The 12,146-nt window shown below is 44.7% G+C and overlaps 1 protein-coding gene across 1 annotated transcript in view; it reads left to right on the plus strand.

Annotated features, from left to right (window-relative positions):
• NEXMIF (neurite extension and migration factor) overlaps window positions 1-12,146 on the plus strand; it is a 516,507-nt gene that overhangs the window by 432,388 nt on the left and 71,973 nt on the right. Inside the window, exon 4 of the mRNA XM_077467898.1 lies at window positions 1,572-1,668. Coding sequence (XP_077324024.1) covers window positions 1,655-1,668 — 14 coding nt within the window. The 5' untranslated portion in view covers window positions 1,572-1,654. The remainder of the gene's footprint in view (window positions 1-1,571; window positions 1,669-12,146) is intronic.

Below are 12,146 nucleotides of genomic sequence, written 5' to 3' on the forward strand. Positions count from 1 at the left end.
ACATATGTGCAGGAACCCACACAGATGTCTCTGAAATCGCCCACAAAGTCAGACTGGCATGCGGGTATGAAATCAGTCTCGCAGCGGTGTGAACCCTAGGGTAAATACTGCTTCAGCTCTACTTCTATGAGATTTGTAATGATTTGATACGACTTGAGTTCTACTTCAGTGAGAGGGGCTGTCCATGTCTGATCATGGGCGGCACAGTGGTGTAGTGGTTAGCATTCTCGCCTAGCAGTAAGAAGGGTCGCTGGTTCAAATCCCAACCACGACACTACCTGCTTGGAGTTTGCATGTTCTCCCTGTGCCTGTGTGAGTTTTCTCTGGGTACTCCAGTTTCCTCCCACAATCCAAAGACATGCAGGTAGGTTAATTGGCTTCTATCCAAAATTGTCCCTAGTATATGAATGGGGACCTTGGATTTGGGGCTGCCTTGAGGGTAGGGACTGATGTGAGTGTACAGGGATAGGGACAATTGTAGACACTCAGGATGGACTGGTGCCTTTATTCAACCTTACTAACTATATTTAGGCTGGGTTCACACCTATGCGATATGGGTGTGGGTTTACATATCTCCGCAGAGCGGCTTTCACAGGAATGCTGTGCATCTTTGGCTCCGTTTGCATGTTCTCCTTGTGACTGCGTGGGTTTCCTCCCACACTCCAAAGACATGCAGGTAGGTCAATTGGCTTCTGTCCCAAATTTACCCTAGTATATGAATGGGTGCCTTGGATTGTGGGCTCCTTGAGGGTAGGGACCAATGTGAGTATGCAATGCACAGGGATAGGGACAATTGTAGACACTCACTCTGGATGGACTGGTGTCTTTTTTCAACCTTACTAACTATGTAACTATGTCAAAGGGAGGAGTAGTGATGTTATGAACAAAGGTTTAACTAGCAATGGGTTAATATTTACCCGTATTCAGGCTCATATAGTGCTGACATAGACACAGGTATGATTTGCAGCACGATTTACATTATAGTCTATGGCAGTGAAATTGTGCTGAAGTCCTGAAAAAGTTATACATGAACTACTTCTCAAAAATGCACCACTTGAAATTGTACCTATTAAGACACTGCCATAGAAACACATTAGGTACTACTTCAGGTACGATTTGTAAATCGCATGTTGTGCTTGAAGATGTACCGGTGTGATTGCAGGTTTGAAGGAGGCCCATGTGATTTTTCTTAAGATGGACCCACTTTACTCTACGTGCAAAACCTTTGGTAAAGATGATAATGAAACCAAACACGTGGATATCATATTTTATTTTACTTTGATTCCTGTACAGTATTGTTAGTTTTAATCTCTAGGTGGTCTTGAGAATTGATGTACGGGGCTTGACTTAATAAAGGTTATGACCATCTCACCTTAATCTGCTTGCCATTACTTTGTGAATTACCAGCATATGTGTCCTTTGCTACCTTGATTTTGATATATGATGCCAGCTTTACACTTCTAACTTCCTCATTGCTATATGTGCTCCTTAATACGGGAAATTGATTTATAGAGACAACGTTAATTGAAGAAAAGCCTTGATTTATTTTAACTTATCTTGGTTTCCCAAAGGTGTTGAAGGATGCAGGATGCCAATACTCTGTGCTCGTCAAGCAACCAGAAGATCACTCCTAAAGACCCAGAGATAAGGGGGAATGCACTGTTTAAGGTGAAATATGTTATATATATATATATATAATTTGTGTAATATCATATGTTCATTAGTTTGCATACAATATCCCACTTTGCTGTGCTTTCATGCGGAACCTCAGTCAAGACAAACATCATTAGTAAACTTATACATTTATTCATAACATAGAATTACTTTTAAAATTACATAAATACTTATAAAATTACACAATAAATAGATAATGAGGTTAATGACAATTTGATTTTATTTGAATGTATTCGAGGTTATACATTGGTCCTGAGCAGATAAGTTGATTTTGCACTGAATGGCAATGCAGGTGTAAATAGGTTTTCTAAAATAGGTTTTCTAATGGATAAACCTGTGTACATTGGGCAGGGTTTTCCATAAGCTCAGTCTATAACAATTTTTTTTCCTAGTTTTCGATAAAGCAGTAAAAGATAACTTTTTTTTTCCCCAACTGGCAGCATGATAGGCAGATGATCTAGTCTAATCTTTTGCCTCTCAGCTTTAGTATATGCTGAAACTGTTACTCCAGTGCTCCCAAGATACACTGATGGCGGAAAAAGTAGACATGATCATTTACTATGTGCTTCTGTTCACCATATGCAGCCAAGAGAGTAGGAGACAGCGTGGAAGACTTTCCATCCTCAGATAGTGTAATGTGTTGCATCGAAAGTTTAAAATTGCAGATAAATATTGGCTTAGGAGGCATCTGAGACACAAATGGCACTGCTTATCTTAGTAATTTCACTCATTGTCCGTGAATAAATGACCTTTTGACAAATACCAGCTCAACTAGAGCGCTAGTTGTTTCAGTTTTTCTGTAGTGGGCATGGATCAATTATTTTTAGTCCCCAACTATTGGCTTGGGAACCACAGGTAGATCTTAAGTTCCTTTGATGTCGCTCTTACTCTCTATGTGGAAGCTCAGTACCTATCTGTCTGTTTCATTATGGTTTCCCACGGGCTGTTTTTTTTTTTTTTTAACATTTGTAGAGGTTATTTTAACTTATTTATAAAAACTGTAGAAAATAAATAGGGCAACTCAAAATGGTTGAGTGCGCACAGTTTCCAGAAGAATAAACCATTAAACCTGATTGGTCACTATATTGGTCACACTTTTGTTATTTATTTCTTTTCTCTTGCATTTTTTTTTTTTTATAAATAAGTCCCTTTAAAGTGGTTGTAAACCCTTACAACCAACTTTGACCTACAGGTAAGCCTAGATTAAGGCTTACCTGTAGGTCCAAGAAATATCTCCTAAACCTACACGGTTTAGGAGATATTTGCCGAAAGACAGGCACTGCTGTCAACGGCAATATGCCGCGAGTGGCGGCTCCCGTGCGCATGCGCAGGAATTACGTCATCTCGGCTTCGCCGAATGACAGCGGCGGAGCGGCGAGACCCACCAAGAAGATGGATGCTCTGGACTACGGGGGACAGAGGTGACTTCGCTGGCTCCTGTGTCAGGTAAGTGACACATAATGGACTACTATGCGATGCATAGTAGTCCATTATGCTTTACCTTTGCAGGGAATGTAAGAGGAAGTAAACCCATCAGGGTTTACTTCCTCTTTAATGTGGTACCCAAATGTGGCCGATAAAGCTTGTGGAATTTTGCTATTTTATGGTTGCAAAAATGCAATATTTGCTTTTGCATGATAAAATTTCTGACACACAGGGTTACATTTTTCAATGTGCACTGGCATAAACCATAACCCTCTCCATTCCAGTTATCCAGGAATAAAACTCACCCACACAACGCCTTCATAATATATCACCTTTGACATTATCTGCGTATGCCTGGGTAATCTAAAATTGTCTAGATAATGATGACACCATCCACATTTATGAAATTAACTTTAACTAATTTGTTTCAGATAAATAAATACATCTACTTAGAACAGAGAGTGGTCACTGTTTGCAGCTGCAGTCAAGCATAGTAAATGATTTTAGCGTGTAAGGGCAGGGTGGTGGGCTGTAAGAAATACATCATTAGAGAAGCTAATGCATAAATAGATGGCTTGTCACTGCACACAAATAAGGGGTATTTCTCCTTTAATATACTCCTGCAATTTAGCTGCACATTTAGTCAATTCCACACCATTTCACTGTCATTAGTTTACTAAACTATACATGTGACAGATAATTTAACATTACCCTTAAAACCATTTATTTGTTGGCCGCCAGTTGGGGTTTAGTCTAGAACCAAAAATGGCATTTAGCCTGTCGGAGTGAATTAGGGCGAGATAAATAACTGGTCGTGTGACTTTTTGTAGAACCTTTGAACAGTGGTATATACCTATATATATATATATATATATATATATATATATATACATATATATATATATATATATATTTCATTTGTGATAGGGCACATAAGCACATATACCTGTTTTCTTTTTTTTTGCTCGCTAACAAGAGTTGTAAGCTTGTAAAGCTATGGCGAAATAGCTTGTACTAATGTACTACTGCTGCTTGCTACAACTATACACATACAATGTTCAGACTTCATTATTGATTTTTATCACTGGATAACTGGTGAGTGGCTCAGCTTATCACATGCTAAAAGGTTTCAAGGACAAACCTGGTTTGTTTCCTGGCTGTTGAGGTCTCGCTTCCTGACTGCTGAGAACATATTTTCTTTCCCAGGCAACTCCACAAAGGAATGAAGGCTGCATGTGTGTTAGATGTGTTGTGTTGTATGAGCTGTCAATTTTTCCTATCATTGTTGACATAAAGGTTCCAAGAATAAAATCTTAAAGTGAAAGTATTAACTGCAGCAGCATAAAAAAAAAAAAAAAGGATTATAGAAATGCTAGTAAACATCAACCTATTTACAGTTCATACTGCTGTAGACAGTTCATGCTCCAACCCTTCTGCAGGCATGTACTGGCCATTGGGACTACCGGGAGTTTCCCGGTGGGCCGATGGCTCAGTGGGACACTCTGATGTAAGGGGGCCGGTGATGGGACACTCTGATGTAAGGGGGCTGGTGATGGGACACTCTGATATAAGGGGGTGCTGATGGGACACTCTGATGTAAGGGGGCTGGTAATGGGACACTCTGATGTAAGGGGTGCTGATGGACACTCAAAATGTAAGTGGGCCGGTCTAGATGAAGTCCAGGGCCAAATTTCTGTCCCAGTCCAGCCCTGCCCTTCTGTCTGATTACTTCACATGGTTAAAGCCCATTGGATTAAACAGTCCATTAGGAAAAGTGAAAGTGCTGATGATTATGTGTGTTCTGGGATGAAGGGAGACTTGGTTATCCTCTCTGCAGGTCTCCTTTTCCACTTCTGCTACTAGATGAGCCCACATGTACCTGGTGGTGGCCAAGCAAGGCAGTGAAGTATAGTAATTCAATTTACTATTCTACACCAACCCAGTAGTATAGTATACCTACTTTGCCCCCCCCCCCCCCCCCCTCCAAATCCTCTAAACCTAGTGAAAGCTAATGAGGTTTTTTCCTTTTACAAAGACTAAACAAGAGTTCATGTTTTTATCTACTTAACACACCTACAACTTTCCACTTATTTTAATCCAGTTAAAAAGTATTTCAAGTCTTCCCAATTAAATTGATATTGGCTTGCAATATACCCAGTAGATTCTTTGTACAGACTATAAATTCCCAAGCAATGTAAAGTCAGTTTCAAAGAGTCTCAAACACAAGAAAAACAGTTGAGAAACAATAAGAAACTGGCATTCACTTTATTCAGGAAAGTAGAGAGTAAAAAAGAAAAATCATTTGAGTAATAACTGTACCTTATTTACATCTAGTGTATGCTAGTTTGACAAAATGGATTATAACTAATGCTATAGTACTGAAAACAGCTTTAGAACCTTAACTGGTAAAATAACTTAATGAATTATGACTAAAAAACGATTTTGACATTGCATTTTTCATAAACATTATTTTGACCAGGGGCGGACTGACCATTCGGGCACTCGGGCACTGCGCGAGGGCCCCATGCCACTAAGGAGGCCCATCAGGGTTGCCAGCCTCAATAAAACCAGGGACAGTATGTAAAAATCAGTGTTTTAAAAAAAAAAATCCCAAGATTATAGCTGCCCCGCCTCTCCAATACCTTTTCAATGTGTGTATGTGTATTCTGTGTGTGTATACTGTGTGTGTGTGTGTATTGTGTGTCTGTGTGGCCCCATAATCTATTGCCTGGGGGCCCCATAATCTCCTATTGCCCGAGGGCCCCATAATCTTCACTATTGCCCGGGGGCCCCATAATCTCCTATTGCCCGGGGGCCCCATGAGTTGTCAGTCCGCCCCTGATTTTGACCTTAAGTATGTTTGACGACCAGATCTTTGCCGCATCTTGCTGTATATGTATGGCCGTGACAGAAAGATATAGCTATTTGTTGACAAAACCAAATATCCATATAATACAATTTGTGATAGAACGAATCCACCAATGATCATGTATTTGGGATGATTGAACACTGTAGTATCTACCATACTGGATAACATGGTAATGGTGATCTAATATAGATCGTCATTTGCAATCATTAGTGTTACATACTCAGGAAGATCCTCTAAAATGTTCTTGTTATGATAGACAATCCATGTGTGGACACACTATACATAAAGAGAGCTGGTCATTCCAGGCAGACTGAGAAGGATCACCTAAGATGTTCTAATTATGATTATTATGAGAGATCTGATAATTCGAGAGTTCCTAGTGTTGCACATCTTCCAAGTATTCCATGCCTTGGAACTTCCCATTTTTGTTTATAACACAGTAAAAGGAAGTTATGAGTTATAACAGTTTATCTCTTGTCAGCAGAAATGAATAGAATGATGGATGGAAAATTCAACTTGTCTGATTACTTGTCTTCTATGGCCTGCTATAGTTTGTGCTTTATATACAGTGAGGTTGTCATGTAGCTGAGGTCAAAAATATTTCTCTTTCATTCATTGACAGACCCAGCTTCTTATTCTTGAATAGCACCACCTACAGGAGTAGGACACTAGACAGAAAAGAAACTCAGCACCACCTATGGGCAGTCCCTAGCTGATATAAACCCCCCTCTGCTATAGGCAAATTAATTATTTCTGCCTAGTGTTTAGAAGTAGGGACCTAGTTCCCTGCTGGGACCTGTGGTTCCATTTTTTCCTGGGATTTTTTCCTGCAGAGTTCTTAAGTTAACAGAATGGCTGGGCAACACGCTGGGTAATCTAGAGCCATTGGTCACCCCAGTTTGGCCAGTGAGCACATGCAGACCTTGCCCCAGTGCCATTTGCAGCCTTGTCATTGCAGTCTTGAAGTTTAAAAATGGTGCCGCCGAGATACAGGGTCCTGTGAATCTCGGCGGCTCTCGGGTCATCTCATCGGCTCTCAGGTCCTCTCGGCGGCTCTCAGGTCCTCTCGGTGGCTCTCGGGTCCTCTCGCAGTCCCGAGCGGAGCCGAGAGTAGTGTGCTTGGCTCACAGTCATGCCCATTCCCTGTGTTATGTCCATCATAGGTCGGGACTGGGTGTGACTGTGAGCGGAGCTGAGCCAAGTACACTCGGAGTCGTCTATGTATCTCGGCGGGGCCCCCTATTGGGCGGGGCCCATGGGCTTGAGCCCAGTCAAGCCCAATGGTAAGTCCTGCCCTGATTGTGGTCTATTTTTTTAGAATGACCTTCTCTCTCTGCTAACTGTTCACACATTGCTGGTCATGTGCTACTTTCTGTTCACGGAAGGCATTAATGTAAAATATCTTAGTTCCTATTGGGACTAGTGGGACTAGGAATAGGAGTTATGCCGTGTACACACGGTTGGAGAATCCGTCTGAATGTGTCCTATCGGACCGTGTCGTCAGATAATCCGACTGTGTGTGGTATGCATCGAAATGATTCCGTCCGAATCTCCGTCTGACCCAATTTTCCAACATGTTGGAAATATTTCCCGACCAACTGGGCTGGTCGGACGTAATCCGATCATGTGTAGAGAATTTTGATCGGACCAAGTGCCACGCATGCTCAGATCAAATTCCTACATCAAAGCTATTGGCTACTAGCCTGAATCTAGTCCCATCATAATGAAATTACGTCATCACGTTCTGAAAGATCGGATTTTTCGACAACTTAGTCCGACCGTGTGTATGCAACAGTTTCGGACACAATCCATCAGACTAAATCTGACGGATTTGGTTGTGGAAATCTCCGACCGTGTGTACAGGGGCTTAGAGTTCAGGGCAAAACACTACCAGCTTTGAGACTGTTATTTTTTACAAGTATTTATATTTCAGTATATATATATATATATATATATATATATATATATATATATATATTTATTTCTTTACTTTTTTTTTATGCAACATATGATTTGCGCAGAACAGACTGTTTATTAAGAATTGCAGCAATGTCTGGTGTTTTAATGTACCTTTTCTGGTGCATGTGTGTATTTTACAGAACTTTTGCACATTCGCTATTACTACACAATTCCTTTGTACAGCGAGAGTTGCAGAAGTTTGGTAAGCAGCTGGCATGTATATACCAGTTTGTTCGAGAACTGAATCTCTTGAAGTTGTCTTATTAGACTATGAACTAAATATCCATGCCTCAAGCAGATTGGCAAAAGTTTTATCACAAATGGTCCTTTTTAGTGATGGACGAACTTCCGACGGGACGTTTCGCGAACGCGAAATGCGAACGGACCCAAACGTTCGCGAAACCGACCGTTCGCCGCGGGCCCCATTGACTTCAATGGGAGGCGAACTTTGCAAACCTTCATGTCGAATTTGCGGCCACGTGGTAATTATTAGGGGGTAAAACGTAGTCCCACCATCTGGACAATGACATAATACATGTATGAGGTGAATTTGGGATCGATAACTACAAGCATTTTTATTTTATTTGGGAAATTGTTCTAACAATTCAGGACTATGGAGCTAATGAAGGCAATGGAGGAGAGGGAAGGTCAGGGACCAGGGTAGGCAAAGAAGAGGGTGCAGGAGATGATCACCAGCAGCGTGACATACCGGAATGACACATGCACCGTGATAGAGGCATCTGACAGCAGCACCGTAATACAGAGCACTGACAGCAGCACCGTGACATACAGCGCTGACAGCAGCACCGTGACATACAGCGCTGACAGCAGCACCGTGACATACAGCGCTGACAGCAGCACCGTGACATACAGCGCTGACAGCAGCACCGTGACATACAGCGCTGACAGCAGCACCGTGACATACAGCGCTGACAGCAGCACCGTGACATACAGCGCTGACAGCAGCACCGTGACATACAGCGCTGACAGCAGCACCGTGACATACAGCGCTGACAGCAGCACCGTGACATACAGCGCTGACAGCAGCACCGTGACATACAGCGCTGACAGCAGCACCGTGACATACAGCACTGACAGCAGCACCGTAAGCAGCCCCAGGAGGAAGTCAGCACAGCACAGGGATGGTGTGATCCCCTCATAATAAGAACCCCCAGGAGGAAGTCAGCACAGCACAGGGATAGTGTGATCCCTTCATAATAAGAACCCCCAGGAGGAAGTCAGCACAGCACAGGGATATCATAAGCAGCCCCAGTAGAAATATGACACCGCTCAACCTCTTCAAAGAGGAGGGTAGGGGCATATAGTACGGTGTGCTTTTTTGGGTCAAGGAAGTGAGCCAAATGAATTAAGAAGGTCTGTGTGCTTGATTAAAAAAATAGTTTATAGACATATACATGGTCTACTGGTCACATGTGTTGAATTCCTCCGAGATCCATGCCTCATTCATTTTTAGAAATGTGAGGTAGTTAACACTGTGGTGAGCTAGGCGAGTACGCTTATCGGTCACAATCCCCCCTGCTGCGCTGAACGTCCTTTCGGACAGGACACTGGATGAGGGGCAAGCCAACAGTTCGATTGCAAATTGGGCAAGCTCTGGCCAGAGGTCAAGCCTGCCCACCCAGTAGTCTAGGGGTTCATCACTCCTCAGAGCGTCCACATCGGCCGTTAACCCAATGTAGTCGGACACCTGACGGTCTAGGCGTTCCCTGATGCTGGATCCGGATGACACCTGTCGATGGGTCGGCTGAAAGAATGACCTCATATCCGAAGTCACCAACACATCTTCAAACCGGCCTCTTCTTGCAGGCGCTGTTGGATTGGTACCCGCAAATCCTTCTCTGGGAGTGGGAATTGCTCCTCTGCCAGCGCACGCAAAAGCAGAATGCAGCATTTCTCGAAGCAAGGCCTGGAAGTGCTGCATTCTGACAGCCCTCTGCGACGGCGGTAACATTTCCGCCATTTTGTGTTTGTACCGGGGGTCTAAGTACGTTGCCACCCAGTACTGGTCCTTGACCCTCATGCTTTTTATACGGGGGTCCCTATTAAAACACTGGAGCATGAAGGCCCCCATTTGCACTAAAGTGGAAGCGGTGTGGTGGCCTGGCTCCTGCTCATCATCCAGGATAATGTCGTCCTCTTCATTCTCCTCTCCCCATCCTCGCACAACAGGGATCCCAGAAAGGTTTAAAGCATGCTCTTCTTGCTCCTGCTCATCCGCCCCGGCACCATCCTCCTCTGACTCCTCATCAGACTCCTGTTGTTGACTTGTCTCAGATAGAGTAGCCCCCCCTGGGAATTCATCCAGCATTGCGACTTCCTCATCTTCCCGCTCCTGCTCCTCCACAGCCTGATCAATGACACGACGCAATGCACGCTCCAGAAAGAAGGCATAAGGTACCATGTCACTGATGGCGCCATGGCTGCGACTGACCAGTTTGGTGATCTCCTCAAATGGCCGCAGAAGTCTGCATGTGTCGCGCATGAGCAGCCACTGGCGCGGTGAAAAAAAACCCAGCTCCCCAGAACCGTTTCTTTCGCAGAGTTCATACAGGTAGACGTTAACTGCACGTTTCTGCTGGAGCAGCCTATCAAGCATATAGAAGGTTGAGTTCCATCGCGTCGGGCAATCGCAAATAAGACGTCTGACCGGCAGATGGTGTCGCCGCTGAATGTCAGCAAGGCGAGCCATGGCCGTGTAAGATCTTCTGAAATGGGCCGAGATTTTCCTTGCCTGCCGCAAGATGTCCTGGACCCCAGGGTATTTGACAAGGAATCGCTGCACGACCAAGTTTAAGACGTGTGCCATGCACGGCACGTGCGTGATTTTGCCCTGTTTCAATGCGCTAAGCAGATTGGCACCGTTGTCACACACCACTTTACCAACTGTCAAATTGAGCGGTGTTAGCCACTCATCTGCCTGTGAACGCAAAGCTGAAAGGAGTGCCGGGCCAGTGTGGCTCTTTGCTTCCAGGCACAACAGACGCAGCACGGCATGGCAACGTCTCACCTGGCATGTGGAATAGGTTCTGGGGAGCTTGGGCGGTGCAGTGGAAGAGACGCTAGCAGCGGAAAAGGAGGAGGCAGCTGAGGAGGAGAGGGAGGAGGATGGAGTAGGAGGAGGAGAAGAAGAGTCAGGCCTGCATGCAATCCGTGGCGGTAAAACCAAATCTACACGGGTGCCACGGGTTACATGCTTGACGGCCGTCAGAAGGTTCACCCAGTGGGCAGTAAAACTGATATACCTTCCCTGCCCGTGTTTGCTAGACCACGTGTCTGTGGTCAGATGTATCTTGGCACCGACACTGTGTGCCAGAGATACATTCACTTGCCGCTGAACATGGCCATATAGCTCTGGGATGCCCTTCTCTGAGAAATACTTCCTTCCTGGGACCTTCCATTGTGGTGTTCCAATGGCCACAAATTTGCGAAAGGCCTCCGAGTCCACCAGTTTATATGGCAGTAGTTGGCGGGCTATGAGTTCTGACAAGCCAGCCGCCAACCGTTGGGCAAGAGGGTTATCCGGCATCATCATTTTTTTACGCTCAAACATTAGGCCCACGGAAGCCTGCCTTTTTGCAGAAAAATGTGAGCTTGGCGTGATGGAAGGTGGAGTGGAGGACAATTGTGAGGAGAGAGGAGAAGGAGAAGTAGAAGACGAGGCTGGACGGTGAGAGCCTGCAGTGTGGCTTTGTGTGTTCCGTTGCTCCCACTGGGCTCGGTGATGGCTGCTCATGTGCCTTCTTAAGGCGGTCGTCCCTAGGTGAGTATTGGGCTTACCGCGACTAACGCGTTGACTGCAAAGATTGCAGATGGCAACGCTATTGTCAGCAGCGGACACGTTAAAAAAAGCCCACACTGCGGAGCCATGTGCCGGTGTCCTGGGAGCGCCAGATGTGACCGTACATGGTCGATGACTCGCTCCTGATACATTTGCAGTCTGCTTTGTCCCTGCTGTGCAATGTAAGTCATTGCTGCTTCTCCTCCCTATCTGCTGGTCCATATCTCCCTCTGAACTCCCCTCCTCTTCCTCTCTTGTGGGCACCCACGTGACATCACTAGACACGTCATCATCAACGTCACCTTCCCCACCGCTATAAGTAGAGATCTCGGAGTAGGCAGCAACACCGGGGACCAACCTCCTCCTTGGGCTGATCTGGGTACTGGCGTCAGACTGCTGAGTAGCGCTTGTTGCTACCTC

This window comes from Lithobates pipiens, unplaced genomic scaffold, assembly GCF_037356315.1.
Source record: "Lithobates pipiens isolate NorthernLeopardFrog02 unplaced genomic scaffold, aLitPip1_a1.2 Scaffold_1, whole genome shotgun sequence".
Classification (NCBI taxonomy): domain Eukaryota; kingdom Metazoa; phylum Chordata; class Amphibia; order Anura; family Ranidae; genus Lithobates; species Lithobates pipiens.